At 32.0% G+C, this 12,885-nt stretch overlaps 1 protein-coding gene across 1 annotated transcript in view; it reads right to left on the reverse strand.

The window, feature by feature from the left end:
• LOC107444865 (uncharacterized) overlaps positions 1 to 12,885 on the reverse strand; it is a gene marked incomplete in the record, with an annotated part of 88,239 nt that overhangs the window by 66,184 nt on the left and 9,170 nt on the right. Inside the window, 8 exon segments of the mRNA XM_071177955.1 lie at positions 459 to 527; positions 2,306 to 2,439; positions 2,871 to 2,958; positions 4,916 to 4,980; positions 5,446 to 5,457; positions 7,080 to 7,293; positions 9,214 to 9,383; positions 11,241 to 11,540. Coding sequence (XP_071034056.1) covers positions 459 to 527; positions 2,306 to 2,439; positions 2,871 to 2,958; positions 4,916 to 4,980; positions 5,446 to 5,457; positions 7,080 to 7,293; positions 9,214 to 9,383; positions 11,241 to 11,540 — 1,052 coding nt within the window.

Raw genomic sequence — 12,885 nt, forward strand, 5'->3', positions numbered from 1 at the left:
AAATATGCTTAGCTAATTGTAGTAATAGCTTTAATGGGAACATTTTTAATGAGTATTAAGGATTTATGAGTTGGAAGATTACGAGCAAGAAATAAAGCCAGGTATATTTCTCCTATCCGACGTTGGTAGGTGTAAAGTGGGAGTCAAGCTGTACCGGTAGAGTTTTTTTTCCAGAGATTCAGGGGAAGAAGGCAATAAACACGAGAATCCTCACCAAAAGTAATGCGCTTATTTTTCGTGAGTTTTAACTTTTCCAACCTATGAAAAAGTGAACTCTTTCACTATATTTAACCCGCCAGGCACCAACTCGTGTTGATTGAATAATATATTCTTATTGTCAACGTATAAATTTTAATACCCGAATTCAGTAAAATGCCTCTAAAATTCTTTTTTTTTATTTGCAATCAGCTCTCAAAATCTATAATTAAAAATTAATGGTAAGAATTTCAAGTTCTTACATTTTGAATATGAGACCAGCTTCCGATGTATTTTTCATCCAATAAGTTGCTTGCAAAATCTTGAATTACCTAAAATACATGCGAATATTCAACAAAATTTTTTTTTCTTCTGAAAAAGATCTATTTATTCAATTTTCGAAACAAAAACTTAGCGTGCGATCTTAGACTAAGTTCGGGTAGTGTGTTGTGGCTTGTGTGTTTTCAGTTTTTTTACAAGTAGAGTAAATTAAACAAGAAATTCGAGCTCACATATTTGTTTACAGCGCCTTCGCCATTTGGAACTTTATTCAAATACAAATGTTTTTTAATATGGATAGAAAATTTTTTCGTCAATTTGAACGACTTAATTTAAACGCTTCAAAATTAAAACCGAATTTGTGTAAAATCGATTAAATAGTTCCCGATAAAAAAAGCTTTAAGAACGTAACTTTTTCTAGTCTTTAATTCTCAGAAACTATTCAGCTGATTGCTCTCAAATTTTTTATATTAGCTTCTAAAATGACGCAGTTTTAGCACTGGAGTATGGTTCCAGAGATATATAAGATTAAGGGGATCATATTTTAGAGACTCTTTCTATTTTGAGGGTCTTGAAACCGTATTTGTCGAGAAAAACATTGTCTGATTTATTAACTTTAAGCTATGACCAACACTAATTAAATGACAGATTGATACGCAGTAATTCGTTGATTCAACAGTTGTTTGAGGGTATTCGTTCTTTTTCCTTCCTCAGACAGTAAATGTTCTCAAAAAATCAGTCACCTTCCCTCACATAAATTCGAAATGAAATTTTTAACAAATAATAATAAAAATAACAAAAAGGAAAAAATTGTGATCGCTTTATTACGATCCCTGGTTACCCATTGGTCAGATACTTTTTTTCTGGATTGACTCCAATACACGCCACAATATTTGAAATCACGTTGCAAAAACTGTCTCTATTGATGCTTGTCTTCTTATCGTCGGATTGGTTTTCAAATCCTGCCTATATACGTGTTTCAAGACGTCACAATATACTTTTCCGTCTTCAGTATTCATATTTACATTAAAATCCTCGTCAAGACAGTAATTATAAGTTAATAATGAAAAGAATATAAAAATACTTTAAATGATTATTATGTAAATACATTAAAGATACCTGCTGGGGAAAGTAAAAAGAAAAAACTTGTCTGGAAAAAAAAATCAACTAAAGAAGTTCCAAAATTATCGTCTGCTTTTTTTTTTATTTGATCGTGTTGTGCTGCTTTTTTATTATTACTTATGTTAGCCTGATTTTTTGACGCTTACAACTATTAAAATCACCGTCAAGACAGTAATTATTAGTTAATAATAAAAATATAAAAAGGAAAAAAAAATTCTAAAAAAAATGATCAAACAGCAGCAGCTGCCACAGCAACGAATGCAATGACGACGCATGCGCACTGTTTACTATTACTTTTGAACACAGTTGAAAAGTGTGACGACGTCCAAATAAGGTGTGCACGCCATCAAACCCAAAACAACACCCATTTTGCCAATGGAGGATGATAAACAAAAAAAAAAGTCACAGTAGAAGGAAAAGGTATGAAAACATAGCTTAAAATCAGAAGAATCGAATAAGTTTAAACTCATTACCTCAAAAGTCGGTTTAATTAACGTAACTTAAGTAAATCTGCATTAGTAAAATATATATTATTAATATATGCATTCTTGCAAGTACAAATCTGAGCAGTGGCGTTCGTAAATTTAGCCTCGAATAGTTACCGATATAGAAATCCAAGCAAAATGTTAAAAGATGTGCAAAACTTGCGATGTCCATGCACAGAAATCACTCTTGCACATGTTGAAGAAATAAGTGGACGTTTACTCACCATCAAGCCCTGGAGATCTTCCAACGTCAAATCATTTGGCTTGTTCCAAGTCATGTTAATCATCTTATCAATAATCGTAATTAAATTTTTTAGTTCTTCACCATTCTTTTTCTCACTCAGAACATCTTCACTTCCTAAATATACACATTTTTTTAACAGGATTAAGCGATAATATGGACAATTTTGAATATTATAATATGAATTTAAAAGAAATTAATCTCTTTTTATATTGGGAGCAGTACAGCTTAAATATCACTAAATTTTTTCCCTAATCACTAAATTATTAAAAAGTAGAATAAGTGAAAATATGAAAATTAAGTGTCTTAATATCTCTTTATACTTAACCAATCCAATTTTTTATTCAAAATCATTTTGAATATTGGTGAAAATTAAGTTCTCCAGTTAAGTTTGTCTTCTAAAAGTAGCGAAGTAGTGATTACATTTTGAAAGTAGTTTGTAGTCGTTTCATTTAACAACACATTTACATTTAAAAAGATTACATTTAAAAAAATGTAGTTGTGGTTGTAGTTAACTACAAAAAAAATGTAGTTTTTCCGGCACTGACCTGGGGGATCTTCTTCGACCTCCGATAAAGCTTTCAGGTGATCTAAAGCGTTGAGTAGAGCTTCTGTACTCTCGACCTCCATGTTGTCCTGAAACACATTTTAAAAGAAGCAAGCTTTTATTTTCACAATTTTTAAAACGTTTGTCAAAAATGAATTCACTGCAAGAGTCTCTTAAGGTTATTTAGACGTGCAATGTTCTCAAATTTTGACCAGTTATAAGACAATTTTAATGGCGTTGAGCAGCCGATCTATTTTTTGTTTACGAATGCGTAGTCCTGTAATTTTGAACTCAGTCCAATTGATAATACAAGTCTACGAATGTGTGGGTTTTCGTGATCTTCTTCTTCTTCTTGAAGTGCAGGTATCCAATTGAAAATGGCTAAGGAATTTCATTGTCATAAAAATCTTTGCCATAATTATCGAATCGTTCTAACTTACTCTTTCATAACGACTCTTCTCTGTGAGCAAATGCATTATGGAGAAAATTAACCCAAAGCAAGCTGTTGAAATCATAACAATATATAGAAGAGTTACTTTCTTTTGAAAACATTTGTGGAGTAAAAATATGTGACATAAATACACGAAGAAGGAAGTAAAGAAGAATGTCGCCAACGCTTCGCCTATAACATTTTATCCCTAAAATTCAGTTATGTATTATAATGAATTATTCTATCGAATCATTAGTTAAGTTGTGTTTTTATTCGTTTATATTCACTTGCAGGATAGATTTAAATAAATAATAATAAATTAGGATTTTAGATTGAATAAAATTATTTAATCGGGATTAATATGATGTTTTAAGGAAAAGAAGAACATTCTAAAAGTTTATTCATATAATAAATAAAACAATTGTAAATCCAAAAAGTTACAAATTAGTTTACTTATGAAATGAATAGGACCCTCCATTAACAAATTTTTCTGTGCCACCAAATGCTGTAGAATAAATCACCATATTATAAAATTTTTGGCTTTAAAATGCCAACATCGAATTGTTCCATTGAAATAACAAATAGAAACAGAGGTTGAAAATACTATCTCTTGATTCGCACAACAGTCACGTGGTTTCAGTATGAGGACAAAAATTATCCTCATGTGTGTGCACTCTATTACATTTAAAATCTATGTGGGCAATCAAGGGAAATATTCACTAAAATATTTCAAATATCATGCATAATTTAAAAAAATATATAATTTTCAGTGTGCGCATTAGAAGTCTACATAAAATTTAAATTTTTTTATTTAAAATCTACTTTTTACAATTTTTACTACCTTCAAATTTCGGAACAAAAATAATCCTGCTCCGTTTTAATGCGTTATTGTGTTAATGAAATATATGTTAAGAGCACACAAAAGGAAACAGTGAGTACCAGTGCTCCATAAGTTTTTAGTTTACGTTTTAAATATTTTTTGTATCTTCTAATTAACAAAAGTATAAGTTAAATAAATTTTTAGACGACTAAAAAAGAAACATAGTATTTTATGGTTTAAAAAAATGAAAAGTTGTGATAGACAAATAGGTTATGATCACTGGTAACCGTTTTGTGAAATGCTTTTTCATTCTGGATTGTCTCCGTTAAACGCCACAACATTTCAAATCATGGGTTGCAAAAACTGTCTCCATTTGATGTTGGTCGTCGGATTGGTTTTCATATCCTGCCTATGTACGTGTTTCAAGACGTCACAAAATACTTTCCCTTCTGGAGCTTTCATATTTATACTGAAATCACCGTCAAGCCAGTAATTATAAGTTAATAATAAAAAGAATATAAAAATACTTTAAATTATTCTTATGTAAATACATTAAAAATACCTGCTTGTGAAAATAAAAGAAAAACTGCAGCGGTAACCAGAGCAACACATGCAATGTCTACTGGAATGCTGATTATTCATTCATGATAAGTATTAATGTGAAAAAATAACAAAATTGTTTGCAATCAAGCTCCCTTATTAAATATAGCTAGTTTCAAAGAAATGAAAAAAAATCTAAAATACAGATATTAAAATGTTATGCAAGGAGAAATCAGGTGATAGATTAAAATCATACCATAATATCTAAAATTTTTTCGAGGTTCGTTTCACAGTGCAGAGGATGGAGTTCAACATCACAGGCTGTAAAAAATGCAAGATATAATTCACTAATGATGGTGTAAAAATTAAAGACGAGTTCAGATTCACTTTTAGAAAACACGAAATCAACGATAATTTCTAGAAGAGCGTTGAAACCAACCTATATCTTTTAGCCCGAGCTCACTTGCGTGGCCGAGATTAAAAAAGGTGCCTTATAATTACTGTCCTTAACATCTGTTTTTAGAATCCTTTTGAAAAATGAAGTCGAACAAGCATGCGGATTTGGGATGGCAAATTAAAATTAATGAACAAAATCAAAAATAAGAAATGGTATCGAAATTCAAGGAATATCATACCGTTTTATATAACTTAAGTAAATCTGCATTANTATAGATATATATATATATATATATATAAATACATATATATATATATATATATATATATATATATATATATCGATAGATAGATAGATATAAGCATGAAAAGAGAGGTAGAAAGACTTACTTGCATTCGGATCTTCATTCCCAAAAATCGAGCATGAAAGAAAATAAAGAATGATCAGACTATTTATATGAATTAGAACCATATACAGGATGTTCCGTAAACACTGCCACAAAGATGTATTTCTAATAATATTGATTCATACCGTGTCATAAGTGAAGTCGAAATACTTACATATTAAGGGCCTTACAAAATAATAAGAAAGTGAAGAAAACAAAATCTATAAGAAATCTTCCAGAATCGTTATTGAGGAAAACGAGATTATAATTGAGAGAAAAAATACTATGATTTTCAAATGAAGCTTGAATTCCAGTCTTTCTCTTTATTTTCTTCAGCAATCAAATAAGTTTCTATGTTTTTAAACTCTCTTTACTCGTTAATAATTTGACAGGTTTGGAGGATGTATTTTTTCTTCGCTTAAATATTAATTTGTGTCATGCATTGCATATATTTTTGTTACTTAATTTTTGATAATGATTCTAAAAAGATATATTGAGACAGGTGATTACAGACTGCAGAACATACTGAATTTGCGTTTGTTTCTAAATTGTGAAATACTATTATAAAAAAGAAGCATGTCTAATTCAGTATTTTAAGAAATTAACACATTAGGAAATAATGATATGTTCTAGCAGTTCTAGATATGAACGTGTAAATTGTAGATTTTAATTTTATTTTCTGAAAACCTTAAACCAGGATAATTTTGCCATTATGCCACCTATTTAAAATGTGATGAATTTTTACAAGAGATAATTATTCATCGCTCTGATTAGTTTTAAATCAAATAATGATGATAACAATTGTCTCTTAGCCAAAGAATATATTGTTTTTTCCTTCATACACAGGGACCACACCAAATCTTGGAGGACTGGTTTACATTATGTCCACGGAAGTTAGCCTTCTTCCCCTATTAATATTCTTTGTCTTTACTACAACTAAATGGCTCAGATAATTGTTACAATAACGGTAACTACAATGGGTAATTTTGTTATATCGTTCCTGTAAACAGTAGATAAGTCACCTACAAGAACTTTTTAGACTGCTGAGCTACGCATTTATCAGGTAAGGAATTACCTGCCTCCTAATAACAAGTTTAATAAAGGAAGCAACTTTCGCCCTAATTGTTTGATTTTAGAGTGCTAAGATAGTAACATTTACATTTATACATTACATTTATAATATTACATTACATTTTTAATTACATCATAACATTACATTAACATTTTAGAGTGCTAAGATAAATTGTTGTTCATAAACAGGTAATGAGTTACTTGCCTTCGAATAATAAGCTCAATAAAGGAAACAATTTTCGCCTCAATTGTTTGTTACAGAAACTTACTAGAGTGCTGGAATAAGTTGTCACTCATTAGCAGGTAATGAGTTATTTGCCTCCTAATAATAAGCAAAAAAAGGAAGCAATTTTCTCCTGAATTATTTGGTTACTGTACTTTTAAAAAGGGCCAGGAGTAGTGATTCCTGATTACAGTAATAATAAGAATAACAGAGCCATTTTTCTCCTAACAACAAGCCAAAATTTGGAAACAATTTTCTCCAGTTTGGTTGGGTGAACTCTTAAGGAAAGGTTGTACTTGATTAAAGTTCATTTTATTAAGAAAAAAAAGTCAATGTTAGAGTACCGTGACCCCCTAAAAAGTATTCGGTGTCGTTGTCATCCAAAGCTCTCATCCAGATGGTCAGTTCGTCATACTCTCCGTATGCATAGTCCATCGATTCTCCCTCACTCGATTTGAGGCAACCGACAGTGAAGTCCATGGACCCCTCTCTGTCGATCGCCGGACTCACTTCTTCGGAATAAATCACGTGACCGACAGGCTCACCATTGACGAACATCTACAGAATAAAAAAAGGTTAACCAATCATATATTATATACAAGAAGTTGCTAACATAAACTGTTATTGGCAAAAATATTCCGGGATAAATGAATTATTGTTTATACCTTTCTTACTCAGGACATAGTTATGAATAAGGGTTAGAAAATTTACCGATATTTTCCCTAAATTCCGATTAATATGATCTTCCAGAACCATTTTTCAATCCATATTGAACAGACAGATTTATCCTATGTGTGATATATCCTGACCTATCTAATCCATTGGTGTTAAATCTAGACGACCCAATCTTCATCCCTCAATGCATATTTTCTTTGTTAAGCTATTTTTAGGTTCTTCTGGGTTCAACTAAATCTTAATTTTTTGAAACTGGTAATTACTTTGCCGAGCTCTGAAATTTGAATCTACGTAAGAAATTTCTATGTCAAGTTAAACCATTCTTTTTTTAAATGGAACTAAACTGCATTAATATGTAAAAACACAAAATTCTCACGGTGATAATGAAAGTTTTTTTTTCTTTCAGAGAAAAAATGATAAACATGATCTCTCTGCAAACAGGACCATAAATCAAATGCTTTGAAACCATGTGTTGACTCAAATGGTAGTGAAGGAATCCCACTTCTTATTTCAGTGAACAAATTCTCCTCATGTTAGAAATCATCTTTTACAATAAACATACATAAACAAACTTCTCTATCATTAAGAATAAAAATTCTTATGGAAATTCATTGACTATTCCATAAATGCTGACATTATTTGCTTTTCCTTTTATTTTTTTGAATGCATTAGTTGTCATATCACGTGATAAATTTCTTCACTACTGTGCGGCTTGCAGAACTCCTCTAAACATCAGTCTCGCGTCGTGGCAGCTGCCATGGTTACGAGGAAAAGTTAGAGTAAAGTAAGAGTACTTATAGCATAAGGGTGTGGGGTGAATAGTCTTGTCTTGATCTTAGCATATGTCAGCGTGAATAAACCAATCGATACCTTCATACCTCCATTGCACACCCATTAGAAATGTGCTCTCGCTTGTTACCACAGCAACAGACAGCCCCAAACTTTTAGTCTGGAGGAGTTCTCCTCAAAGTCGCACAATACAATTTGTGTCAATAAAACAGATCAAGTCGCAGCAAAATGCACATCCAGAAAATATAATGTTATTTCATGACACTGAAATATTGTTTGTAAAATAAGCTTATTATAAAATTTGAAATGGTTGCTAAAATAAGAAAATTTAACTTCGATCCACTCTCTAATGATATATACAGTATATTGTCCTGCACTAGATTGGCAATGAATGTGTTAAGATTATACAATAATATTTCTTTTTTTTGGTTTCATATAGGCCTTGGTTCATACTGCATAAATGTTTTCGAAGAACTAGCAAAAGCCATAACAATTTACGGTACATATCGGTTAAAGAAAGACCGCAAAGCCAAGTTCTTGGGAATAACACAAGACTCTAGATTACTCTGAATACCAATTATTGATAATACACATAAGGGAATTAAATACAATATGGAGATCATCAATGATAACAATTCATATCAAGTACAAATATATCGCGATTATCATTGATGGATATATAATTATCGAATATGATAACATCGCGTACATTATCTATTATTTATTAAAAGGATAATATCTCAAATATTATACTGAACAACAATCATTGAATACGATATTATAGCGAGTGTTGGCAAATTTTATTTGAGTAATGAAAATACCGCTCTATGCAAAAATAATACAAATTGGTTAAATTAGAAAAGTATTAGGATAGTATCGATATTTTTGAAAATACATAACGATATTTTATGCACTTATCGATTACATGGATCAATGTTCGTGATGTTGCCAAGACACGATCTTTTCAGCAGATAAATGCCCAATTTACAAATAAAGAATGAATGTCATTTGTACCTCGAGTCCGGAATCGTATGCCCAACGCATTCCAATTTCATTCCAACTGTTGTTTTTCACAGGTCCCGGTATAGTAAGGTTCCAGAGTTCCTCTCCCGTAGAAACCAGCAGATTCAAGAATATTCCTCGAAAGTAGAGTCCTACTCCAGGGTAACCACCATCACCAGCTCCTGTATAAATGTGTGAATCCCATTTTATATTTCTTAAAAACTGTTTTTATTCAAAATATGTGTTTCCTCAATTCCTACTGTTAGTTCACGCTCTTCCTATATCTTATTCAAATTTTCTATCGTTAATAAAACACTTTTTATTAATACACTCAACTTCAAATACATTTTTTTAAATTAGTAGTGGATGATACTTGATGTTAATGCAGTTTTCTTCAAATATTAATTAATTAATTAATTTTAGTGACAGAGTCTTGCACTGTCACCCAGGCTGGAGNGCAAATCTTTAAAATATAATTGCGCTTAATTAAACAAATTGTCAGAATTTTTATTGACAACTGAAAAAACGGTATGGAGTCTTCTATAAATATGATAAATAAGGCTTTTCATTTCTAACCAATGATGTTTTAGAATACAATTGTAAAGGGATACTAATTTTATTTTTACTGTTCTAGTTAATTTTTATTAAATCTTTACAATTAGTTCGCACTCTCCTTATGTCTTGTCCAAATTTTCAATCTTTATTAAAATACTTTTTATTCATCCACTCAAGTTCAAATAGATTTTTTTCAAACTTGTAGTGGATGACACTTGATACAGTTAATACAGGTTTTTTCAAATATTAACTCAGTCATTAAATAGAGATGAGCGAAAAACGAAATGGAATTAGCGTTAGTCATTGTTTTAAATTTTACTCTAAGCGATTCAGTTTTTTACATATTTTAAAAATAACATCAGTGATGATTTCTAATTTATAGCTCTATTTGAACAAAAAAAAAGTTTATTGCGCACATTTAAATTTTTAATAATTTTATAGTCGCTTTGTTGACCTAAGTAGAAACTGACTTACATTTCTTGAATTACATTTTCCTGAAACGTAACTTTAAGTTAAAATAATAGTTACGTATAAGCCCCTCAAGAGCAGAGTTTAATCAACACAATTGAAAAAGATTTGCATTCTATGAGGCACAACTAGATCAGTTGATCTTCAATTAATCAAATGTTTACTTCTTAAGGTTGCTATATGCGTTCCCGTTCAATTTGTGAATGTGCCGTTGACTGATATCTATTAGAACATTTTTATATCGTAAAATTAACGACGAGTTGATAGAACTTTTAAATTTGCAAATTCTAGTATTCTGTGCCACTTACGTGTACAGGTTTCCGGATTGCTAATATGGAACAAAACTGTTGTTGTTGTTCATTTACATCGCACTTGAGCTGCACAATGGGCTATTGGCAACTGTCTGGGAAACATCCCTGAGGATGATCCGAAGACATGCCATCACAATTTTGATCCTCTGCAGAGGGGAAGGCACCCCCGCTTCGGTAGCCCGACGGCCTGCACGCGAAGTCGAGCACTTTACGGTAGAACAGTTTAACGGGGACCCATGCCACACACCCTCGGTCCCTACGCAGACTGATCCAAGTAGTCACCCACCCGCACACTGACCGTAGCCAGTGATGCTTGACTTCGGTGATCTACTGGGAGCCGTGTCTTAACGATCAGTCCACCGCGGGACGGAGCAAGACTGAATGGAGAAAGAAAATACCACTGAATTCGCTAATTCTCCCGGAATTAGATTTGACTCTTACGTTTGGCGTTATTGTCAATAAGCACTGTGCTATTGTCAATAATGATCCTTAAAAATTGCATCCTTACAAATTAATTAAAATTACCGAAACGTCAGAAAAACAATCGATATTTAGGTGATTCTTTTCGTAAAGTTTCCGGATATTTACACCGTTAAGGGAACGTCGTTGCCACTGTCACCTTTTGGTAACCGTAACGGATTTTTCTATTTTCTTTGAAAAATCTTGAAATTTGTCACGAAAAGAACTGTTAAGAAAGATAATTACCGGATGAATAAATGAATCTTCTTTTACTGTCCTGGCGAAAGAAAGTGATTTTTGTCCAGATGCTGATGGAAATACCTTCACCGCACTCTATTGGGTTCCAAAAGCACTTCTTGTCTTTTTCGTTCTTCTCGACGATCTCCATTTCAAGGCAGAGGGTGTCGTTCTTCTCTTTATTCGAATCAAGATTGACAGCCCATCCGAAGCCCAGGGGACCGTTCGTGAGCGCGACGTCATCAGAGGTAGTGCTGTTCCTCACCATGTTCGGATAGTAGTAATCACTCGTCTCATTGTAGTATGGACCTGCCATGTAATCAATCTTTTTAGAGATAATATTAGAAAAATAATTCTTAAGGTGAACAATTATAAAGTAATTGAAAAGTTAACACCGTTTTATTCTATTGTTGTATCACTAAAACGTTTTATATCATACAATGAGTCGGCAGCAACAGTACAGTGTACAAAACAAAAAACGGGCCACCCTAAATAACTCTTGATCTAATAATCTGATCTTAACGCTCTAGGACTCAATCTTAAAAGTACCTCAAATATGCTAGTTAATTAGTGCTGGCGATATTTTAAGCTACGAAGTCAGACACAAAAGCTTGTTTTCTTTGAATAAATGTACCTTTTTTTCAACAGATTCATATTTCTGACACACAAAACATAATAATTAAAAAGTTTTAATTTGTAAAGGTATATATTTTTTTATATAATTTAAAAAAATGCAAATTTCAGTGGCAGTATCGTTTCAGTATCGTTTGCTACTAGACATTAATAGAAGAAAGCAAATATCTAAATGATTGAATTCGTGAAAAAAAATTCAAATATTTATGAGCGACGTATCAAACTGGCATGAAATTTTCTATAGTTTAGAAATCTGTATATATGTTACGGTGAAACACCGAAACCTGGAGAATGTCGACATTCACCGGTTAATGTCAACATTCACGTAGTCGCTTGGTGTATGTCCGAAATATTTGCTAAATACCCTTATTTCTGACTTTCACCGGTGAATGTCACCAATCATATAGTCGCTAAGGTGAATGTCTGAAATATTTATTACATTCGATTTGATATGAATTTATTCGTGGATATAATTACATTTATTCGATATTTTAATACTTACTGACGATAGATCAGAAGAAACATCAGTGTTTGGAGTATCGGGCCATACATTTACATTTGCCCGGTATACTGATGTTCTTTTAAGGTTAAGTGCCACTTTCCGGTATACATTTGCCCGGTATACCCTACACTGATGCTTTTTTAAGGTCAAGTGCCATTGCCCGGCTTATATTTGCCCGATACTCAAAACACTGATGTTTCTTCTACTCTATCGTCAGTAAGTATTAAAATATAGAATAAATATAAATATATCAAATAAATATAATAATATTAACGAATAAATTAATACTAGGAGGCTCCGCCCCCTTCTCGCTAACGCTCGCCAACCCCCGAGAATCGCTACGCAATCCTATGTGGTTCACACCGTGAACCATGGCTCGCTGCGCTCGCTCGCCAATGAACACAATGTTCTAGCACAAAGACATAGTATATTATCATCAAAGACGTAGTATTTTATCATCAAAGACATAGTATTGTACTTATGTAGAAGAATTCTATCAATGTTCTTATTGGCTTTTAA

The sequence above is a fragment of the Parasteatoda tepidariorum genome, chromosome 2 (genome assembly GCF_043381705.1).
Source record: "Parasteatoda tepidariorum isolate YZ-2023 chromosome 2, CAS_Ptep_4.0, whole genome shotgun sequence".
Lineage (NCBI taxonomy): Eukaryota > Metazoa > Arthropoda > Arachnida > Araneae > Theridiidae > Parasteatoda > Parasteatoda tepidariorum.